This window comes from Phyllopteryx taeniolatus, chromosome 2 (assembly GCF_024500385.1).
Source record: "Phyllopteryx taeniolatus isolate TA_2022b chromosome 2, UOR_Ptae_1.2, whole genome shotgun sequence".
In the NCBI taxonomy this organism is placed as follows: domain Eukaryota; kingdom Metazoa; phylum Chordata; class Actinopteri; order Syngnathiformes; family Syngnathidae; genus Phyllopteryx; species Phyllopteryx taeniolatus.
Genome location: NC_084503.1, coordinates 24,375,783 through 24,399,930, shown reverse-complemented (window position 1 = coordinate 24,399,930; position 24,148 = coordinate 24,375,783). Strand labels below are relative to the sequence as shown.

The 24,148-nt window shown below is 41.3% G+C and overlaps 1 protein-coding gene across 1 annotated transcript; it reads left to right on the top strand.

Moving 5' to 3' along the window:
* Positions 1-898: 898 nt before the first annotated feature.
* Positions 899-23,776, top strand: LOC133474122 (semaphorin-7A). Its single transcript, XM_061765472.1, has 14 exons — positions 899-1,061; positions 2,421-2,551; positions 3,815-3,874; positions 3,947-4,045; positions 4,110-4,218; positions 5,025-5,132; positions 5,719-5,861; positions 8,463-8,641; positions 10,549-10,651; positions 10,731-10,917; positions 16,548-16,663; positions 16,731-16,882; positions 19,443-19,516; positions 21,560-23,776. Exons 1-14 carry the CDS (start codon positions 944-946, stop codon positions 21,895-21,897), a joined length of 1,917 nt encoding a protein of 638 aa, XP_061621456.1. The 5' UTR covers positions 899-943; the 3' UTR covers positions 21,898-23,776.
* The last annotated feature ends 372 nt before the right edge of the window (positions 23,777-24,148 follow it).

Sequence of the window (24,148 nt, the reverse complement as noted above, 5' to 3'; positions counted from 1 at the left end):
TGGATTTATTCCACCGATGCACTGCAGCCCTGACTGACTGCTCAGCATCCTCACTTCCTGTTTGCCTCATCTTTTTTTTTTTTTTTTTTTTTTTTTTTTTTTTTTTTAAATCCCATTAATTTAGAGTGCAGTGGTTATACACCTGATGAAGTGGACTCTGAGTATCTACAAAGGGATAAACTCCCTCCTATCATGAATTAATATAGCTAATTGATGTACCCCTTTTTATTTGAGTTGTGATGCTAATTGTTTAGACATAGGAAATTGCTGCTGCATGTTTTTAGTAGTGCACGAACATCTGCAATGTTATTTTATATTATTTTATTTTGTATTACTATCGTTGCACATGCACTTTTTTTGTAAGGGATCTCATTAGGTTTTATGTACTGTACCTAATGAGCGGCCGGGGAGTGCAGAATGAGACGGTCTACAGCGCCATCTGCTGAGACATATGAAGTACAGTACTAAATAAAGCAGGGGTGGGCAAACAGTTGTGCTCAAGGGCCACATTCGTATTTTAAAACGGACTGATGGTAATGGTCCAGGATATTTGTAGAGGAGTTTAACAAAAAAATTAGTTCAAATGTAGAATAATGACCATTCTCAGTTTTCATTGTATTATTTATAGATAATGTAGTTATAACAAATGGACCAATATAAAAAAAAAACAAATGTAAAACGTATAAGTAAAATATTAGTTGATGAGATAATTTTATTATTTATTTTAATTTATACATCAATTTTAGGAAACCTGCGATTGGCTGGTGACCAGTTCAGGGTGTACCCCGCCTCTCGCCATCATGGGAAAGAATCACGAGGGGCATAACACTGCCATGTGATTGGTTAACTAGAGCAAGCGCACCAACCAATCGGATCCACGCGCTGGCAGACGCACGGACTTCCCTTTCGTATTCTCACTCGCACCTGCCAGTCGCCCCGTAGAATGGCGAACTTTTTGTCAGCGCCGTATTTTCATTATTTCTTTGTTTTATGGCTTCTCGCAAGTGTTATCTCAGTGGACCCGTGGACGCTTTTGCCGAGGATGACGTTCACACAGGAAGGTAGGCACCTAGTCAAGTTGTTTAAGGCGTTATTAAAACTGGAAGGCAAAGTGAGATGTAACTGATTAAAAAAAGTCTCCTTAAACTTGGCTTTAATTGTGTGGACATGTTCTTTTACTTACCTTTTTTTTTCTCCTGTGTATTATTTTAAATCTCACTTTGTTACTATTAGTCATATAACTTTTAGCTTGCGTGGCTAAATAAGTAATCAGAAGTGCCTTTTATAACCAAAACAAACATGGTTAGCACATCCGCCTCACAGTTCCGAGGACCCGGGTTCAAATCCGGCCTCGCCTGTATGGAGTTTGCATGTTCTCCCCGAGCCTGCGTGGGCTTTCTCCGGGTACTCCGGTTTCCTCCCACATCCCAAAAACATGCATGGTAGGTTAATTGAAGACTAATTGCCCATGTGTCTATATGTGCCCTTGTGTGATTGGTTGGCGACCAGTTCAGGGTGTACCCCGCCTCCCGCCCCAAGATAGCTGGGATAGGCTCCAGCACGCCCACGACCCTAGTGAGGCTAAGCGGAACGGAAGATGGATCGATGGATGGATGAACGGCAGGCCAGATAAGGCAGGATGCGAGGAAGTGAGGGAGGAAGGAATAAAGTAAACAAGGATGGATGAAAAAAGAAATGTAAGGGGCTCACTGCCAGTTTTAGCGTGTCCACCAGGTCAAAACAGAAGCAACCCCACCACTGGCCTTAAAACCCTCATTTAAAACCCTAAACTCTGATGATTTGAATCCCTAACTCAGGCTAGAAACACTAGCTTGAAACCCAAATCCTGGCTCGTAACCAAATTTTTAAACCCTGCTTTGAAACACGATCTCTTGAAAGCTTTTTATCACGTAAGTGTAATAAACAAGTGAACATGTAATAAATGTACATTTTGTGAGGGACCCAGAATTGCCACGAATAGCGAAAAACTGCAAGTAATTGACTCTCCCCCAATGTTTATTATTACGTACAGCATATAAATACAAACGTAGTTTAAACTGTAAACATACAAAAAAAGTGATCCGAAACAAATCTATGAACATTTCAAACTCATCTTACAATATTTCACTTAGAAGTTAATGTTTTACAGATGACCCGATATAAAAAGTGCTTTAGTGATTTAGAAAAACTCTCCATAACTTCCACTAACAACCCAGGCTAAATGTAGCTCCTCCCACAATATAAAGTTCACGCCAACGTACGTACTTGACTAAAATAAAAAAAGTTTGATCGAATCTCATCTTAAATGTAATTCAATAAGCATTCAGGTCTTTCTGGTTTGATTCAAAGCTCATGCTGTAAATTTGACTTTATTGAATTTACATGTCGTCTAACTCGTCCTTTGATGTTTACCCTGGCAGAGCTCACGCTTAAAAGCGCAACGTTACCCGGCGAAATCCGCACAGTTCTTCTTTCGAGACGAGATCACAGCACGCTCGTGGCTGTCGGAAAAAGACATCTGATTTCTGTCAGCTTCCAGGATCCTCCGAAGGTAACCAATGACACCTGAAAATATTTAAATAATGGATCAAAGTGTCAAAATATGGCTAAACAACTTCATGTCACTAATGTCATCACTCACAATCAATTGCTTCTTCACTCTGTTAAATATCCCTTGAAGATTGAATAACTCTGTTCAATTGAAATAAGACATTTTAGTGGTTTTACCATGGCCACACAGTGTCAAAGTGAATCAAAATCAATAGGTTTATTTGCTCTCACATGGAGAAATATCCTCGAAGACAGTGTTTTCCAAACTTTATTAAGCTAAGGCACATTTTATTTTACATGACAAAATTCTCACCAAACAAAACACACAGGTTACACAAGTTCATTATTATTATTCAGTTGTTCTGCCTGTCACCATATATTACTAGCATAGCTAGATGAAAAAAGATGCGTCGTATCGCCTTAAGTGCAGTTGCATAATTTCTCACGGCACACCTGATGCTCTCTCACAGCACACTCATGTGCCGCAGCACGATGGTTGTGAATCATTGCTCAAAACATTAATGGAAGATAATTTGGAATTGCTAACCAACGTACTAAAATACTCTTATAAATAAACCTTAAATCTAAATTATCAATTATCTTTTTGGGCGTTGTTTAGCCTTGGAGGAGGTCTGCTCTTTTTCATCATATTGCATTTGTCGCAGTCATCTTTTTTGTATTCACCGATTGATTGGCCTTGAGAAATCTCATGGTTCTACTGCCGTTTAGCAATGCATTCCAGGCCCATTTTAAACACCTAGTTGTCTTTGAGTCCCTTTTACACTGCCTGTAAAAGCCAGTATTTTTTCGTCTACTTAGGTACTATCAGAGCCGTAACAGAGGAAGGGCGCCCTCTCTGAGAACAGGTATTCTCCCCTGTTGTATTGAATTTAATTATCCAATTGTACGAAGCCATGTCGCTGTGTGAAAGCGCACACAGCTGCGGCAATATCCCGCCTGGCACACGTACAGGACAGGGACCCCCCAGCACAGTTGTCAACTTTTTCCTCGCTGTTCGACGCCCCTGGCTATGAGAGTTGAACAGAGGCGGGCCACTTGCTGAAAAGTATTTTAGACGTCACACCAGACATTGGCATTGATTTCCTCTAGTGACCTGTTTGCTCATGCAGTTGCAGCAATATCCTGCTTTTGCAGGGTTCTGTGTAGGCACAGCCGGATAGTAAATGACAGATCTAGTGTTAAAGCTCCATTTTGCATTGTATATGGGTAAAAGAGGGAACAGGATGTCATGTCTCTATTGCAGACTCCCGTGGAAAGAAAGTTGCTGTGGGCCGAGTGCACAGACACTGCAACTTCGCCAAGCGTGAGACACACACACTAACGTAGCTTTCTGATTGGTTGCTGCTCAGTTCTTATTTCCTAAAATGTCCTTTAGGGTTGCAGCTACGAAGTGGTCTTGGCCCAAGAAAGGGAAAACGCCAGCAGGGTGTTTCTTTGCGGGACGGACGGAGCAGTGACACTGTGCTGTGACACGGTGAGACACTCAAGGTGAACAGAACCATGACAGCGTCTTACTGACCTCTTGTGTTTCTTTGTAGAAGCCGTCAGAGGTTCCTCCCACCTGCACCCCAGCTGACGACCTGGAGAGCATACGAGGGAGCATCAGGAGTTTTATCTTAAAGGATGCTGAACATTCTGTTCTTGTTGGTGAGTTTTGGCCTAATAAATTGGCATTTTGAGTAGACGAACAAGAAAGTCTCAAGACCCCAAGCCTAAAAAGACTGAGGAAGTTTTACTTAGCAACACTAAGTTTGGAAGGTGTTGTCTATCATTACTGGATCTACTGTACTTGAAGCCATGCCCAAAATGACACAGAAGGTTTAACCATTTTGGTTCGAATTGACCGTTTTACGGTCATTTTGGCCATTTTCAGGGGTCCTTCGAATATGGACTTAACCTAGAGATTTTGTCTGATTGCTGAAAAACTTCCCCCATTCGCAATTTTTAAAATTAAAATTCAGCCCCCAAAGCCAGTTTTAAGTAGCAACATGATATTTGGTAGGCATGTCTATAATGAATAGACCTATAAAAAAAAAAGTCTCAAGAAGCTCTGTCCAAAAAGACACAGGAAGTCAGTCATTTTGGTTTGCAGCGACCATTAGGGTCAGTTTCAGTCAGTAAGTCTACTCCTGAATCACTGATTTCCTTCAAACTTTGTGTAATATACCATTATGCTAGGTCCTGTTCATTGCTGCTCGCAGCTTTCATTTTGCCCTGGAATGTTCTGAATGACACTTTATGATACATTTTTACCACTTGTTAAGTCGCTGCACGTGTCAAACTATCTTCTTTAAAAAAAATAAAAAATAAAATGTTAAAGTAACAAATAGGCCACATAAGAGGTCCAAGCTATCTTAAGTTCGAGTCAATGTTGGTCCCTCTTTAGTAATACTTTTTCAAGGCCAATCTCTTTCATACAACCCCATCGTTTATTTATTCTTTTTTAATTCCAGAATCTGCAGAAGGTTCCTCGCTGTATGTCACGTACTCCGGCTCCCAGGAGTATGTGGGCGTTCACAAGTTCGGGAAAAACAGAGTGGGACCAGCAAACCACGACAAAGGTACTACATGTGATATAGTGTGTGGATTCTCAGTCATGGTAATCCGCAAGAGTTAACTCAAGACACCTGGACTCTTCTTGGTTGTTGAAAACGCTTCACCTGTGATTGGAAGGGCTTCTTCACTTTTAAATCTTATGTGGAGAATGTGGATGGGATGGGTTAGGGTACTCTGGCTTCCTCCCAAATTTCCAAAAATATACATGATACAGTAGGTTCATTGAAGACTAGATTGTCTCTAGGTGTGAATGGTTGTTTGTCTATATGTGCCCTTCGATTGGCCGTTGAGCAGGTCAGAGTGTACCCCTCCTCTCACCCAAAAATCAGCTGGGATAGGCTACAGCTCACCCCACCAGTGACACTAATGAAGGAGTGGTTCAAATTATTAATACAACTCTTCTATTGGAAGGCAATAGACTGTGCATGTGTACGGTACTTCATGTTGTTGTCTGACAGTGCAAACAGGTGATGCTTTCACTCGAGGTGGGGGATAGCAAAACATGTAGATGAGCCATTGTGTTTAACCATGTGATGTTTGTGTTGTTAAATGAGCTTAGTTGTGTGTGTTTATCTGTGTCTCTGCCTGTAGAACAGCACTACCTGGGTTTGGTTATGAGCAAACACAGGGACGAGCCTTTGCAGGACAAAGTGTACGCCTTCTACAAGGAGAGGAATAAAGATTTGAACGTGTTCAGCAGCACATGGCTTCCATATGTCTCCCAGTTTTGCTTGGTGAGTGTTGGCCCCGCCACACACCGAGCAACGTGGCAGAAAGCGACTGACCTTCACACAAAAAATACAACAAATTCCAACTGCATATCAGGCGATTGATTGACCACTGCACTTACAGTATACTGTATACAACCTGCGACCCTTGTCGTTGTTATTGGTTATTGGTTATTTAAGCTTACCATACACTATTTATATATTTATTAATGTATGTATGTTTAATTGAGCCACAAATAACATGGCACAACTGTCAAGAAAGAAGCAGATTGCCATGGCTGCTGTATCTACAGTGGGTAGGGAAAGTATTCAGACCCCCTTAAAATTTTCACTTTGTTATATTGCAGCCATTTGCTAAAATCATTTAAGTTCATTTTTTCCCTCATTAATGTGCACGCAGCACCCCATATTGACAGAAAAATACGGAATTTCTGAAATTTTTGCAGTTTTATTAAAAAAGAAAAACTGAAATATCACACAGCCGTAAGTATTCAGACCCTTTGCTCAGTATTTAGTAGAAATACCCTTTTGAGCTAATACAGCTGTGAGTCTTTGGGAATGATGCAACAAGTTTTTCAAACCTGGATTTAGGTATCCTCTGCCATTCCTCCTTGCAGATCCTCTCCAGTTCTGTCAGGTTCAATGGTGAACGTTCGTGGGCAGCCATTTTCAGGTCTCTCCAGAGATGCTCAATTGGGTTTAAGTCAGGGCTATGGCTGGGCCATTCAAGAACAGCCACAAGAGTTGTTCTGAATCCACTCCTTCGGTATTTTAGCTGTGTGCTTAGGGTCATTGTCTTGTTGGAAGGTGAACCTTCGGCCCAGTCTGAGGTCCTGAGCACTCTGGAAAAGGTTTTCGTCATGGATATCCCTGTAATGGGACGCATTCATCTTTCCTTCGATTGCAAGCAGTCGTCCTATCCCTGCAGCTGAAAAACACCCCACAGCATGATGCTGCCACCACCATGCTTCACAGGTGATGAGCAGTACCTGTTTTTCTCCACACATACCGCTTAAATTTAAGGTGAAAAAATTCTATCTTGGTCTCATCAGACCAGAGAATCTTATTTCTCACCACCTTGGAGTCCTTCAGGTGTTTTTTAGCAAACTCCATGCGGGCTTTCATGTGTCTTCCACTGAGGACAGGCTTCCGTCGGGGCACTCTGCCGTAAAGCCCTGACTGGTGGAGGGCTGCAGTGATGGAGAACTTTCTCCCATCTCCTGACTGTATCTCTGGAGCTCAGCCACAGTGATCTTTGGGTTCTTCTTCACCTCTCTCACCAAGGCTCTTCTCCCCCGATTGCCCAGTTTGGCCGGACGGCCAGCTGCAGAAAGGGTTCTGGTCGTCCCAAACGTCTTCCAATTTAAGGATTATGGAGGCCACTGTGCTCTTAGGAACCTTAACACATTCAGTGCCACTGACTACTTTAGAAGTCAAATATCCATGTTAACTGGGAGGGCTGGCACTGAATGAGTTAAATTCAGCAGAATGTTTTTTATAACCTTGGCCAGATCTGTGCCTTGCCACAATTATGTCTCTGAGCTCTTCAGGCAGTTCCTTTGACCTCGTGATTCTCATTTGCTCTGACATATGCACTGTGAGCTGTAAGGTCTTATATAGACAGGTGTGTGGCTTTCCTAATCAAGTCCAATCGGTATAATCAAGCACAGCTGGACTCCAATGAAGGTGTCGAACCATCTCAAGGATGATCAGAAGAAATGGCCAGCACCTGAGTTAAATATGAGTGTCACAGTAAAGGGTCTGAATACTTATGGCTGTGTGATACTTCAGTTTTTCGTTTTTAATAAATCAGCAAAAATGTCAATTAAGTTTTTTTTTGTGTGTCAATATGGGGTGCTGTGTGTACATTTAATGAGGGGGAAATTAACTTAAATGATTTTAGCAAATGGCTGCAATATAACAAAGAGTGAAATATTTAAGGGGGTCTAAATACTTTCCGTACCCACTGTATACTATAATAGTACAAAGAAAGGAAGAGGACCAAGAAATAAAAGGATAAAGTATGGATATTTTAGAGGCTATTGGTTACATTCATTGACTGAACTTTTCAATTCATGAACATTTCCGCACTCTCCACACTTCACTGTTTCATTCACAGGTACATATGAAATTGTAAATATAGTAAGTATTATTGTAAAATACAATCGATGCAGTAGATACAACATATACTGTATTGCTGTGCCTTGGCGGCTGCCGGCTGAATGTCACTTCGTATTCAGAAACATATTTTTTGTTGTGATATATATATATATAAACTATATATATATATATATATATATATTGTTGTAAAACACTATTTTATTGGTACGGCTTGGCAATGGCGGCAGCTGGGTGTGTCTCGCTTATGCCCAGAATATTATTCTGGCTGTGAAAGCTCATGTGATACGACATGGCATTTTTGATTGGCTGCTATATTTGCGACGTCTCAACGCTGTTCACTCGCGGTTCCAATGAATTGCAGCAAAACTACTACCTCGCACTCTACACGTTATGTCGTCCATCTGCGTCACTTGGTGTATGGCGGGCCTTAGTGGCGCGTTGGCTGCAGATCAGTGAAGATAACATTGTAACGTTGGCTCTCTCCAGGCAGACATGGGTGGACCCAAGAACAATATGCAGTTCACCTGGACCTCCCAGATGAGTGCGAGGCTTCTCTGTGGCGACACAGAGAGCAAAAAACACTTCTTCGAGATGGTGGACATTGACACCGTGCACGCAGAGCGATGGCAGGACACCCGTATTTATGCACTCTTCAAGAATGAATGGTGCGTCTTAAAACATCCGTCAAGACTCCAGTAGCAATTAATAATCCAGTCAATCAATGGCAGCACTTTCATAAGGTTCAAGGTTTCATGTTTTTTTTCAAATGCGGACTTTCTCTTGGTTAGATTGTCTTTGATGTTTGGAAAAAAAAAACATTAGGTTCATTGCAGACTCAAAATTGTATTTGGTGTTTTACAAAAACATAGACTGACTAGATTCAATGAAAAAAAATTGTTGTTGATGTTTATTTAAACGCATGTTAGTTTCATTGCAGACTCAAACTTTTCTCTCTTAAAACACCTACATTCAGTTCATTGAAGATTGTACAAAGTGTTTATTAAAATCTACATTCGGTTCATTCCAGGCGTAAATTCGTTGATGCTATTGAAAACACACAAAGCATAAATCGTCAGACACTAGATTATTTTTGACGAATAAATTTTCCCCAATATTTGAAAAACTACGTCTATTATGGTAGTTTAAGATTGTCTTCTGTATTGACGAAAACACATAAGGAAGGTTCATTGATAACTCTGAAGTGTCTCTGATGTTTGAAAAATCGCTTGTGTTACGTTAGTTGAGGACTAAATTCTCTTCAGTGTTACCAAAGTGTTACATAGGTTTGGTTTGTTGAAGATAGTTGTCTTTGTTGTTTGTCAAAACGGGTACATTAGACTCATTGAAAAAACTAAAATCATGTACATTAAGTTGACTGAAGACTGGCTAAGATTTTTGAAGAAATTTGGGACTTTTGGTATGTTGAAGACAGCATTGGTCAGTGTCATCAAAGCATGTTGGTTAGATTGCAGATAATTGTTTCTTTTGTTTATGAAAAAAAATGTATTTTGAGCTATGAAGATTTTCTCAAATGCTTGATAAGTCAGTTGAAGACGATGTGGTCTTCAGAATTACAAACACATATTGGCTCCATTTGTTGAAGACAGTTGTCTGATGTTTTACAAAAACATAAATTAGAATCATTGGAGACTTTAAATGTTCTCTAATGGTTGAAAGTTAGGTTACGGTTCATTGAAGACTGCTGTCTTTTGAGTTCCATATCGTATGTTTCCTGAAGACTAAATTATCGTTGTTTACTAGTTTTGTGGATACATTTGTCTTTGTTTACAAAAACATGTGTTAGGATCTTGAAGACTCAAACTTTTCCAAATGCTTAAAAAAACAAGTACGTTAGGATAGTTTAAGAATAGAATGTATTCTTGTTCATGATTGTTCTAAAGGTTAGCTAAAAACTCTTCAATGTTTATGAAATGGGGTTGGTGAAAGATTAATAGTGAACAGTATGCGTGATATACTGTTGTAAGTAGATGGATTTGTTCTGGCCTACATTTAAAGTGAGTGTGTGCTGTGCATGTGTCAATGTTGACTTGTTTTTCACCTCTTTGCTTATTTGTTGACAAATTACTGAGTCTTCCTCACTAGTATAAACATCAAACCTCTCTGCAGAGCAGCTGACTGAAGAGTATCTGCAACATTTGCACAATCAACATTGTCCCAGACTATCGTACTACTCGCTTGAAGTCTCGGCGCCCTTTGCACAATGGTCATTGCACCGGACTATTGCAATATTAGTCATTCGAACTGCTCTAAGTGCTAGAGGACTCTGCATCTTTTTGCACAATTGTCAAAAAAAATTATAATAATAATTTATCGGCATTACCAGACAACAAGCAACCCTTTATTGCTCAGTGACTGTTCTTCTCAATGTTTTTATGTCTCAAAATTGTTCTTTGTCAATTGACTGTCTTGTCGTACTAGTGCGGCTCCAATTACCGGAGACAAATTCCTTGTGTGTTTTTTGGACATACTTGGCAAATAAAGATGATTCTGATTCTGAATTTGATTACTTAGCACAGAACAGGTTTCTAAGCAGTGTCACCTCTGGTTGCAGGAACATGAGCGCCGTGTGCGTGTACTCCATGCAGGACATCCACGACGTCTTCAGCAACTCTCTGTTCAAAGGCTCCGAAAATCAACATGGCCGGCCCAGGGGGGTACGAGAATGTAGAAATAACACTGTTGATCTTTCATCGTGACATGAGAGGCTCCAACCAAAACCTTCCTCTTCTTCAGTGCGTTTCAGACAGCACGCGTCTACCTCTGGCCGTCCTGAGGATGACCCAGATAAACTCTGAGATGGAGCAGTGGGTGAGGCCTGTGACAAAGTCAGGCCCACTTCTCATCAGCCACCACGTGTACACCCACATTCACGCTGATGCTGCTCTCACAAAGGAACACACACTTCTCTTTTTGTCTCGATGTGAGTATTATGCTACTGAAAATTACTCCTCGAACGGGGTGGGGTGGTAAACTGTTGCAAGTTATACTTGGTCATGTATGGGCACATGTGCACACAATGTACTATCCTATCATATATTGTTTAATTAATATGATCTTGCAGCACAGTGAACCACTGGTAGCACATCTGCCTCACAGTTCTGAGGTCAAATCCAGCCTTCCTGTGTGGAGTGCGCATGCCTGTGCGTGTTTTCTCCGGGTACTTCAATTTCCTCCCACATTCCAAAAATATACGTTAGGTTAAATGAAAACTCTAAATTGTCTGTAGGTTTGACTGTGAATGGTAGTTTGTTTATATGTGCCCTGCGATTGTCTGGCAACCAGTTCAGGGTATACCCTGCTTTTCTCCCAAAGTACACTGGGATCAGCGCCAGCACACCTGCCACCCTAGTGAGTATAAGCGGTTCAGAGAATTAATGGATAAATAACACTGGGGAACAATTTGAAAAAAAAACTTTTTCTGTCGAGTTAGATTATGATTAATACTAAAATTGGTATGCTGATTCCAAAATGACAGTCAGTTTTTTTCTTCACAGCTTACCCTCCAGATAAGCAAAATTCCACTGATTAGCTGTAGTAAGACTTGCCAGCTGATTACGATTGGACTTGTCTACAGTTACGTGGCAATTTGTTTGTGCAGTCACAATTGAGGCAGTTGTGTGAGAGGTGTTTGCAGCTCCCAATAAGTCAGTACTATCAATATCTACAAATAGAAAGCTACCATAGTAGGAATTAAGAGGATTTGTGCTGGCTTTTCTCTTAACCTTGTAACCATGGGCATACCGTTGTTATATTTCGTTTTATGCTGGGTTTATTTAGTTTTCAAAGCTGGTAACTATTCCATCTTAGTGTTTTATTTACATAGGTATATATTTCCTTTGTCCCACTTTGTTCTCACTTTTTTCAAAAACTTGACGTGCTTGAAAAAAACTGAGATCAGTTTGGGATTCCTCACCCAAAAATTAGTTTAAAACAGCTGTCAGCTCTAACTCAACAAAAATTGTGTTCCCACTGTAATATGATCGTTTCTCTCAGCAGTTGTTCATGTTAAGTGCTACCTTGTACAACCCCAATTCCAATGTAGTTGGAATGTTGTTTAAAATGTAATTAAAAACAGAATACAATCATTTGCAAATCCTTTTCGACCAATATTTAATTGAATACACTACAACAATGTTCCAATTATTTAATTTTTTTTTTTTTTTTTTTTGCAAATGTTCTCTCATTTTGAATTTGATGCCTGCAACGTGTTCCAAAAAACCTGGGACAAGGGCATGTTTACTGCTGAGTTACATCACCTTTCTTTTTAACAATGCTCAATAAGCATTTGGGAACTGAGGACACTAATTGTTGCAGGTTTGTAGGTGGATTTTATTCCCATTCTTGCTTGATGGACAACTTTAGTTGCTCAAGAGTCCGGGGTCTCAGTTGTCATATTTCACACTTCATAATGTGCCACACATTTTCAATAGGAGACAGGTTTTGTCCGCTGGCAGACCAGTCCAGTACTCGCACTCTTTTACTACAAAGCCACGCTGTTGTTACGCATGCAGAATGTGGCTTGGCATTGTCTTGCTGAAATAAGGGACGTCCCTAAAAAACCACATTGCTTGGATGGAAGCATATGTTGCTACAAAACCTGAATGTACCTTTCACCATTAATGGTGCCCTCACAGATGTGCAAGTGACTCATGCCATGGGCATTATATAGTATGGGCACCATACCGTCACAGATGTTGCCTTTTGAACTTTGTGCTGATAACAGTCCGGATGATGAACAGTCCTTTTCTTCTTTGGCCTGGAGGACATGACATTCATGATTTCCCCCAAAAATTTGAAATGTGGACTCGTCACACCACAGCACACTTTTCCACTTTGCGTCAGTCCATCTCAGATGTGCTCGGGCCAGAGAAGCCAGCGTTGTGTATGGACGTTGTTGATACAGCAGCTGCAATAAGTATTTAACATGTCACCGTTTTTCTCATATATATTTCCAAAGGTGCCATTAAAATTTCACCAGATGTTGGGAACAACCCAAGTAATCCATACATACAAAGAAAGTAGAACAAATAAGATGAGAAATTAAGTTGTGTGTAATAATGTGACCTGACACAGGGAGAAAGTATTGAACACGCCAACTGGTATTGATTTAATACTTGGTACAAAAGCCTTTGTTTGCAATGACAGCTTCAAGACGCCTCCTGTATGAAGAAACTAGTCGCATGCATTGCTGAGTTTCAGTTCTTAAAAGCATGACAATTTTACCAGATGTTGGGAACAACCCAAGTAATCCGTACATACAAAGAAAGTACTAAAATAAGATGAGAATTAAATTTCCATCCATCCATTGTCTTCCGCTTATCCGAGGTCGGGTTGCGGGGGCAGCAGCCTCAGCAGGGAATCCCAGACTTCCCTCTACCCAGCCACTTCCTCTAGCTCTTCCGAGGGGATCCCGAGGCGTTCCCAGGCAAGCCGAGAGACGTAGTCTCTCCAGCGTGTCCTGGGTCGTCCCCGGGGTCTCCCGGTGGGACGTGCCCGGAACACCTGACCAGGGAGGCGTCCAGGAAACATCCTAAACAGATGCCTGAGCCACCTCATCTGGCTCCTCTCAATGCGGAGGAGCAGCGGTGCTACTCTAAGCGCCTCCCGGATGAGCGAGCTTCTCACCCTATCTCTAAGGGAGAGCCCGGACACCCTGCGGAGGAAACTCATTTCGGCCGCTTGTATCCAGGATCTTGTTTGACCCACAGCTCGTGACCATAGGTGAGAGTAGGTAAATCGGTAGATCGACCGGTAAATCAAGAGCTTTGCCTTTCGGCTTAGCTCCTTCTGTATCGATCGATACAAAGTCCGCATCATTGCAGAAGCTGCACCGATCCGCCTGTCGATCTCCCGTTCCATTCTTCCCTCACTCGTGAACAAGACCCAAAGATAATTGAACTCCTCCACTTGGGGCAGGATCTCATCCTGTCCATAAACATTATCAACAGAATCGGTGACAAAGGGCCCCTCTCTTCACCCGAGTGTCCAAGACACGCGGCCGCAACTCCGATGACACGACCACAAAGTCGATCATCGAACGGCAACTTAGGGTGTCCTGGTGCCAAGTGCACGTGTGGACACCCATATGCTTGAACATGGTGTTATGGACAATCTGTGGTGAGCACAGAAGTCCAATAACAGAACACCACTCGGGTTCTGATCGGGGGGGGCGTTCCTCCCAATCACGCCCTTCCAGGTCTCACTGTCATTGCCCACGTGAGCATTGAAGTCCCCCAGCAGAACGATGGAGTCCCCAGCAGGAGCGGTCTCCAGCACCCCCTCTAAGGACTCCAAAAAGGGTGGGTAGTCTGAACTGCTGTTTGGTACATAGGCACAAACAACAGTCAGGACCCGTCCCCCCACCCGAAGGCGGAGGGAGGCTACCCTCGCATCCACCGGGGTAAACCCCAACGTACAGGTGCCAAGCCGGGGGGCAATAAGTATACCCACACCTGAATTTAAAGTGTGTGTAATAATGTGAAAAGACACAGGGAAAAGCAGTCTTGAAGGTTCCGTGGGCTTCTTTTTATGGACCTTGAGTTTCAGTTGTTTCAATAGATTTTCGATTGGAATCAAGTCAGGTGATCGGCTGAGCCATTTTAGCAGCTTTATTTTTTTTCTTTGAAACCATTTGAGAATTTCCTTTGCAGTATGTTTTGGATCATTATCCTGCTAAAATGTCCACCCTCCTTTCATTTCATCATCCTCGTAGATGGCAGCAGATTTTTGTCAAGAATGTCTCTGTACATTTGCTCATTCATCTTTCCTTCAATAATGTGAACTTTACTGGTACCATTTGCTGAAAAGCAGCCCCACACCATCATGTTTCCACCTCCGAACTTCATTGTTGGTATGGTGTTTTTCGGGTGATGTGCAGTGCCATTTCTCCTCCAAACGTGGTGTGCTTTATGGTATCCAAACAGTTCATTTTTGTAAGAATATGTAAGAATATACCTTGCTATTGTCCAAACAGGGCAAACCAGCCCGGCATGGATGATGTGTGTGATGTTAGGTGGACTAAAGTAGAAAATGTTACATCCTAGCCTAGGATGTCGATCATTTGATGTTAATTTACTCTGTACGCATGATAATGTTGTCACTTGCACGCCAAGTTAATTGGAAGCCTGAAGAAAGTGTTTTCCAAAAAAAACCTAACATTGATAGTGATTGGATGAAATGAGGAATTGTGGACTTATAGTTACTTCTGTAAGTCTATTTTAGCCTTTCAGAAGCCTGTGGAAAGTCATTACCAGAAAAGGCATTTGTAACACTGGTTGTCATTGGAGGAAGTAAGCAATTGTGGACGAATAAAGTCTGAAGAAAGTCCACCCATCCATTCATTTTCATACCGCTTATCCTGTTGAGGGTCAGGGTGGAGCCTATCCCAGTTGACTTTGACCAAAGGTCTAGCTACACCCCTGACTGTTCGCCAGTCAATCACATTCGGTCACACTAATATTCACACCATCAGTGAGTGTGAACAGGACCCATGCTGCCTGCTCAGAAGTTAGGCAAATGAACTCTTACGCCATCAGTGACTTCCTGAAGAAAGTCATTTCCAAAAAAAGGGACTATAACATTGGTTTATTTGAGGAAATGAGCAATTATGGACTGATGATTAAATTACTTGGCAGCACGGTGGCTGACTGGTTAGAGCGTCAGCCTCACAGTTCTGAGGACCCGGGTTCAATCCCCGGCCCCGCCTGTGTGGAGTTTGCATGTTCTCCCCGTGCCTGCGTGGGTTTTCTCCGGCCACTCCGGTTTCCTCCCACATCCCAAAAACATGCATGAATTGGACACTCTAAATTGCCCGTAGGCATGACTGTGAGTGCGAATGGTTGTTTGTTCCTATGTGCCCTGCGATTGGCTGGCAACCAGTTCAGGGTGTACCCCGCCTCCTGGCCGATGACAGCTGGGATAGGCTCCAGCACGTCCGCGACCCTAGTGAGGAGAAGCGGCTCAGAAAATGGATGGATTAAATTACTTCTGTAAATCTATTTTAGCCTACCACAAGCCTGAAGAAGATTGTTTGCGGAAGAAAAGCACTTTAAAAATAGTGATTGGAGGAGTACGACTATAGTGTAAGTCCATTTTAGCCAGTCAAAAGCGTGAAGAAAGTCCTTTCCATAAAAGGCACTGAACACTGATAATGAGTTGAGGAAATGAGGAATTTTGGACTGATAAAGTAACTTCTGTCAGTCTATTTTAGCCAATCAGAAGCCTGAAGAAAGTCATTTCGGGAAAAGGGTCTAAGATAAGTCGACCCATTATTGTCAAGCTAAAATGATGGTGATTAAAGCAAACAAGGACTTCTGGAGTACTGCTGTACATCCATTTTAGCCAATCAGAAGCTAGAAGAAAGCTATTTCTTTTTGACTAAAAGTTCAAAGCCACAGAAAGAAAATGCTCTAGATGTTTTTAAACATCCCCACATTTACATGGACATCGTCTAAAAATATTAGAACAATTTGTATACCTGTATTTCTTAGTTTGTTTATGGCACTTTCTGGTGTTATTTTACTGTCCCCCTGACTTGCTGTTTTTCATCAGATTCTGGAGGAGTAGACAAAGTGGTGCAAAACACAAGCATGGCCTTCATTGTCGCAGAATACAGACCTTTTACCCACAGAGCTCATATTGACAGCATCATGCTTCATCCTACCACTGTGAGTAGATGAAAGTTAACATCCTCTCCATTGGTTAAATACATTAAACCTAACAATCATTTCACAGAAGAATCTTTACATCAGCTCTAGCGGTCAGCTAATCCAGATGGACGTGGCCGACTGTACCCACTATGGAAACACATGCGAGGACTGTGTGTTGGCGCGAGACCCTTACTGCAGCTGGGATGACAACCGCTGCACTGCCACAACCACAACCAGGTCTGACATACTTGTGCATCCAGCGTACATACAGACACACACCCTCACCACGGTGTGACCACAGTGACCCAGAATGCTGTGACAACGTCGCACTTCGCCAGGAAATACACTGGTGTGCAAAAGTGTTTGCACACTTTCCTGATTTATTATTTTTTTATTATTGTTTTTCACCTACCCACCCCATTACAACATAGTAATTTCTGTAGCCATCCCTCGGCCTTATACTGCCACACCTGTTCTCAGTCAAGAAATCACTTAACAAGGACCTGCCTGACAAACTGGAGTACACCAAAAGATCCTCAAAAGTTAGGCATCATGCAAAGATCTAAAGAAATTCAGGAACATATGAGAAAGAAGCTAATTGAGTCCTATCAGTATGGAAAAAGTTATAAAGCCATTTCTAAAGCTTTGAGACCCCAGCGAACCACAGTGACAGCCATTATCCACAAATGGCGAAAACATAGAACAGTGGTGAACCTTCCTAGGAGTGGCCTGCCAACCAAAATTACGCCAAGAGCGCAGCAACAACTCATCCAAGAGGTCCCTAAAAGACCCCACAACAACATCCAAAGAACTGCAGGCCCCACTTCCCTCAGTTAAGGTCAGTGTTTATGACTCCACCATAAGAGAGTGGGCAAAAATGGCCTACATGGCAGAGTTCCAAGATGAAAACCACTGCTCAGCAAAAAGAACATTAAGGTTCATCTCAATTTTGCCAGGAGACATCTTGATGATGGGGGGCTGAGTGCCGCGCTGAGAGGCTGTCCATATGGCCCATATCGGAAACAGCCACTGTTGTGTTTTCTTTGTGTAATATTTGCATTTGTTTGATAATGGGAGAGATTTAAGTATGACAAACATACAAAACAGTAATCAGGTAGGAGGCAAACACTTTTTCACACCACTGTACTGTCACAACTGGAGTGGGTGCATTTTTTGGTACAGCTACCATTAAGAGATTCATATCTGTAGCTTCTCACTTTGTTAGCAGTTTTGTATCGGTAGGTGTCGTTTTTATCATAAGAAATACCCATTGGTAGATAGAAATAATGTTTTGGCACCAAAACAAACTGTGCAGATATTTTAAATTAACATTATTAACTGTCATACAAGTGTACAATTAAATCAACCACTGTAGAAAAATATGCAACTAAAACAAAACTATCATCCATCCTTTGACAGAGATGTCAAAAGTACAGGTATTCAGTACTTAAGTAAAACTGTGCAAAAAATAACTGGTAAAAGTAAAAGTACTGAAGCCACTACCTTACCCAAGTACAAACATACACACTTATAAATGTACTTCAGTAAAAAAAAAGTAAATCGACATTTTTCAAACCAATAATAAAATACATAGTGAGATTTTTGTATCTCTCCAGATGATTGACATGCGTTCTCTGGTGGCAACAATGGACAAAACAAACAAAAATAAAAATAGGCAAGCTTAATGTGTGTAATTATAAATCATCTTTGAGTGACTAGAAAACGTGCTTTACAAGTCGAATGCATTATTATTATTAAATGAAAAGACAAGCATTTATTTGTACTATTAAAGTTATCTACAGTACAACATAAATAGATTAAAATAAACGTGAAATAGGGAGGGGGCGGTGGCAGGTGGCTGACTAAAACTAGTAAAAAAATGAGCAAATTATGGCTATTTTCTGTTTTGGGTTTTTTACCGTTTTTTGTTTCGGCATAAATGTTGGAAATATTATGTTAAGGCTCAAACGTGACAATTTACTGCCAGTGAGCTTAGCTAGAATTCATCGTCGCTAACTTTAGAAGGTTTTAAAAGTAACAAGCTCATTTTTAAACATAAGGAGTAGACAGTACATATTTATTTAATAATAAATACTCAAGTACAGATACCTGGAAAATCTATTGAAGTACAGTAAAAAGGGACAAGTACTTCGTTACTTCCCACCTCTGCCCTGTGATGACTGTAGCAGTTGCAAAATCCATCAAATGACGGGGAGTCATCATACATGACTAACTGATTACATCCATCCATCCATCCATTTTCTGAGCCGCTTCTCCTCACTAGGGTCGCAGGCGTGCTGGAGCCTATCCCAGCTGTCATCGGGCAGGCGGCGGGGTACACCCTGAACTGGTTGCCAGCCAATCGCAGGGCACATAGAAACAAACAACCATTCGCACTCACAGTCATGCCTACGGGCAATTTAGAGTCTCCAATGAATGCATGTTTTTGGGATGTGGGAGGAAACCGGAGTGCCCGGAGAAAACCCACGCAGGCACGGGGAGAACATGCAAACTCCACACAGGCGGGGCCGGGGATTGAACCCCGCACCTCAGAACTGTGAGGCTGACACTCTAACCAGTCGCCACCGTGCCGCCTAACTGATTACATTCAAATTTATTTTTTTTAAAGTAAAGTGACTCACAGTGACTGACTTGAGTTAGTACATATTAGAATGTCAACTCATACCGATGACATGGAGCAAGGCTGACTCACAATGGGTGACACTGTCACGTTTGGGGTTTGGTCGAAGGCGAGGAACATCTTAAGTGATGGTAATACATGTGTTTTGTTTGACAGTGGTCTAGTGGTTCAGGATGTGAACTCGGGAAATTACCACGTGTGCTCATCCTTGCCTCATCATTCAAGCAAAGGTTTGTTCCAAAGGATGTTCTTCTTAAAATTCAGTACTAGTACAGAGGGTTTCATTGGGATTCAATGTGTAGAGAGTGTTGTGAAATGCAAATGACCAGTCACAATAAGAGAAACATTTCCATCATGTTTGCTTTGGACAGCAGCTCTACTTATCATTTATCAAATATTGACATTTTCATATTATTTGAAAAAAATTGCACATAAAATAAGTAAATACATGTTATCTTGTCACTTGTAGCTTCTAAACATATTAACTACACAACATTTAACCTTGGTGTTACAAATATGAATACACCCATGAAATTGACACAGCTGCTTCCTTATCACCTTCTGCTGTTATGACCTGCATGATATGAGCACATGCTGTGTGTGTGTGTGTGACAGTTATCTACAGGTGGGCTTTTTCCAACACAAGTGTCAGCATGTTGATATCAAAACACTAAACACTTTTTCACGTCGTCCATCTTATGGGAATCAAAGCACTAGTGCACATTTGTTGAGTCATAGATGCAAGTACAAGAAACTAGAACAAACTTAAAAAGTCAAGAATGCATGTATAAGAAACTAGAGCAAGCGAAAGTCAAGAGGACGGCTAAATGCTAAAATAACTTATGCATTAGCATCAATTTGTAAAGTTACATAACATACTGTAGTCACAATCTAAAGAAGTCACAATCAATGAATGGCTAAGTACTAACAGAACTTAGTATTACAATGCATTTTTTTAAGTGATAGATACATAGTCAGTGAGAAGCTCGGTCATCTGGGAAGAGTTCAGAGTAGAGCCGCTGCTCCTCCACATTGAGAGGAGCCAGACGACGTGGCCGGGGCATCTGATTCGGATGCCTCCCGGACGCCTCCCTGGTGAGGTGTTCCGGGCACGTCCCACCGGGAGGAGATCCCGGGGACGACCCAGGACACGCTCGAGAGACTATGTCTCCCAGCTGGCCTCGGAGCGTCTCGGGATTCCCCCCCCCCGGAAGCGCTGGATGAAGTGGCTGGGGAGAGGGAAGTCTGGGCATCCCTGCTAAAGCTACTGCCCTCGTGACCCAACCTCTGATAAGTGGAAGAAGATGGGTGCATGGAGGGATATATAGTCAGAAGCTAAAGATGTCAAGCCAAATGTATGGCTAAAAGGTGTTGTGTCCCTGGGCAAGACACTTAACCCACATTGCCCATGAATTAATGTGGCTGGATGTGATTAGATATTTGGTGGTAGTCAGAGGGGCCGTAGAATTACCCCAGGGCACCTGTGGCTGCACAAGTAGCTTACCACCACTAGGGTGTGACTTTGGAGTGAATGACTGTGTTTGCAATTGTGAAGTGTCTTTGAGTATCATGGAAAGTGCTATCTAAGTGTAATGCATATTATTATTGTTATTATTATCAGAAGTCAAGCCAAATTATTGTATGGCTAAATGCTGACAAAATGTTAAATGACCTGGTCAGACGCTAACAAAAGTCAAGCTAATGTTGTGCTAACATGGGTGTTAATGCTAACAGAACATTCCATTACCAAGTGAGACAAGTAAGGAAGTCAAGAAAGGAATGTACGTACTAACAGATGTTATCATTAGCATACAGTGATAAAACACGGTTAGAAACTAGTAGTAGCCTAATGTTAGGACGCGTCAATTTAGCGGCTAAATGCGAACAGATTTTAGTGTTTCAATACTGTAATGCCCTCGTGTGTGGTTAAGGATGTCGCTGATGCACTTTAGTCACCTTATTACCATGAGCGGTAGCCGAATACATGTTCATACAAGAGCCGTTATCGGCTACCTACATCTCAGGCCCACTCACTCCACACACGGACTGACTGACTTGAGCAAACGTTCAAGCTGAAATGTCCCTTTGCGCTTTCATCTTTGCTGATGTTAGAACCTTGTGCATAAATGAAGTTTTCTGACTGAATGGTCAGAAGCAAAGGAAATCCTCAATTTAGGGGTGAAATACTAACAGAAAGTAGCGTTAGCATGCTTTTGTTGTGCAATTTGCAATTTGTGAAATATTTTGTAATAAACGGGCCATGATGTTTGCAGTGGTCGATCACTCAAGCGTGCCCGAGGTGGCAGTGGCACTTCCTCTCGGGTCCCAGTACTTCCTGAGATGCCCCCTGGGGTCCCGCCACGCCCGCTACAGCTGGCGTCACGGGGGCAGCGGAGCCACGCCCTGCGCCTGGACCCCGCACGGGTGCTTGCTCTTGATTGACAGCAACCAGGAGGGGGAGTACACGTGCGAGTCAGAGGAGAAAGGCTACAGCCGCGTGCTCGCCCGCTATGCCGTACGCGTCGCTGGCGGTGCTACGTCAGCGGGACGCTCTGCCGGGCTGCTATTTTGGCTCTGTGCGCTCGCTGCTCTCAGCTGCACAATAATGTAAAAAGGTGGACCATAACTGTATTTTTGTCTTTTTATTTATTGTAATATAAGAAAAAGTATGTACAGTGCATCTGTAAAGTATTCACAGCCCTTTCCTTTTCCACATTTTCTAATGTTACAGCCTTATTTCAAAATTGAATACTTTATTTTCCCCCTCAAAGTTCTACACATAACAATCCAGCATGACAACATGATTTAGTTTTTGACGTATTTGTGAATTTATTGAAATTAAAAAACAAGCCCTGCTGTAAATATAAAAAAAAAACAAGTGTAGTTGACACCCCTCCTAAGTATGTAGATTATTGCCTATATTAATACTTTAGAACAAAGATACCACAAACACAAAAATATTCATTTTACATGAACACTCTTCAAAATAAATGGCTTATGAATAAACACACAAATGGCAAACAGTGCAAATGTACAGTAAATTAGCTTGTCTCACAGGCATGATGTATCACTTCAACAAACTTCCTCGGCAATAATTACTGTCCTATATTTCCTATTTAGACAAGGCTTTGGCAGGATCTTGTGGCGTCTTATGGTGTGTTACATAACCAAATGTAGAAAAAATGAACCGCTGTGAATAAGAAAGTTTGCAGATGCACTCAAGATTTTGTCTTTTTTTTTTAATATATATATTTATATATATTATTTTTTTAATGAAAAGAAACTAAATGTGGAGATACATCCATTGTTTCTTATATCTGTTGGAATTTAATTGATAAAATTGCAACATTGCTTTTGATTGTTTAAAAAAAAAATCATGTCCGATGAAAAACATCCCTGAGATTTGTCGGATTTTTTAATTTTTATTTTTTTTGGGTCAAAATAAACGGCTCTTTATTTTTTTGGTCAAATCTGAAAAAAAGGGAAAAAACTGCATGATTTTCACGGTTGGAAATGGTAAAAATCATAAAAATTGAACTTTTAGCAGTAAAAAATAAAAACAATTATAAGAAAAAGAAGAGACCATAAAATAGTCAATAGTATAATAGAATTCTAAAATGAAAATAAATGCAATACTAATATATTATTGAATAGTAATAAATACTATACTAATAGTATAATAAACACTATCTGTCATGAACATGGTTAGGGCGACGGCGAGGAACGCAAGGCAAGAACATGGTGGACCCAATTGCAGGGAAGCAGGGAGGCAAGGCAGGAGTGCGGGAATCTCAAAATAATAATATTTAATCACAATGATAAAACAACAGGCGACTATGACATGGCAAGACATGTGACAACGACAATGAACCGACGAGAACTGAAAGAAACCAGGGAACTAAATACAAACAAATTGACGAGACAACGAGGAACACCTGGACAAGACGAGTGGCTAGAGAGAGCTGATTGGTCGACAAAGTAGACGAGAACAGGTGGACACAACAAGCTAATGAGCACACGACAAACATGGAACACAGGAAAACATTGAACAAAACTAAACACAACCCAAACCAAAACACAGACCATGACACTAACGCTTTACAAATAATTTAAATAATATTACTAAAATACTAATTAATGCAATATGCTATACATGCAGGTTAATTGACAACTCTAAATTGCCCGTAGGTGTGAATGTGAGTGCGAATGGTTTGTTTGTATGTGCCCTGATGCTATTTAAAACAAAAGAAAATCTTGAAATACAGTAATAAATTGAAACAGAAAATGTGATTAAAAATACTATCGATGGATAGATAGGTAAAAAAGAAATACAAATAAAATGAAATTGAGAGTGAAGCATGTCAGTCTCTTGGGTCTTGCTGCATGGAGCAATTGAGTGTGAACCATTGATGACTCCCAGAGATAATGTTTTTTTTATATAGAAGTTCCTCTTTGGAGTTGACCAAAGTGAGTGTTGTTTATGGTCTCCATCTCTGTGTTCTCTTTATGTTCTATGTTTTCACAACACTTATTGTTGTTGTACAGCCGGGTTGCATTAGGTAAGTTTTCCTGAGTTGTGTTTCAAAATTTCCCCACAAGGTTGCTAAACAGTAAAAGCACTGTGTCGCAACTTTCACGAGATCATCCAAAAGCATTTTTAGCACGATCACGTTCAGTGCCAATGACTCAGCCTTTTGACGGCTTAAGTAACTAAGTCGAGGTTCAACAGGAAGACGTCTCATGTCTCGACAGTGCAGGTTTGTTGAGGAAGCGTATCGTTGCATTTTGTTTCCTTTTAAAGGCACGCAGCAAGCAGATATACTGTTCATGCAATATATGACTACAGTATACAGATTCACCAT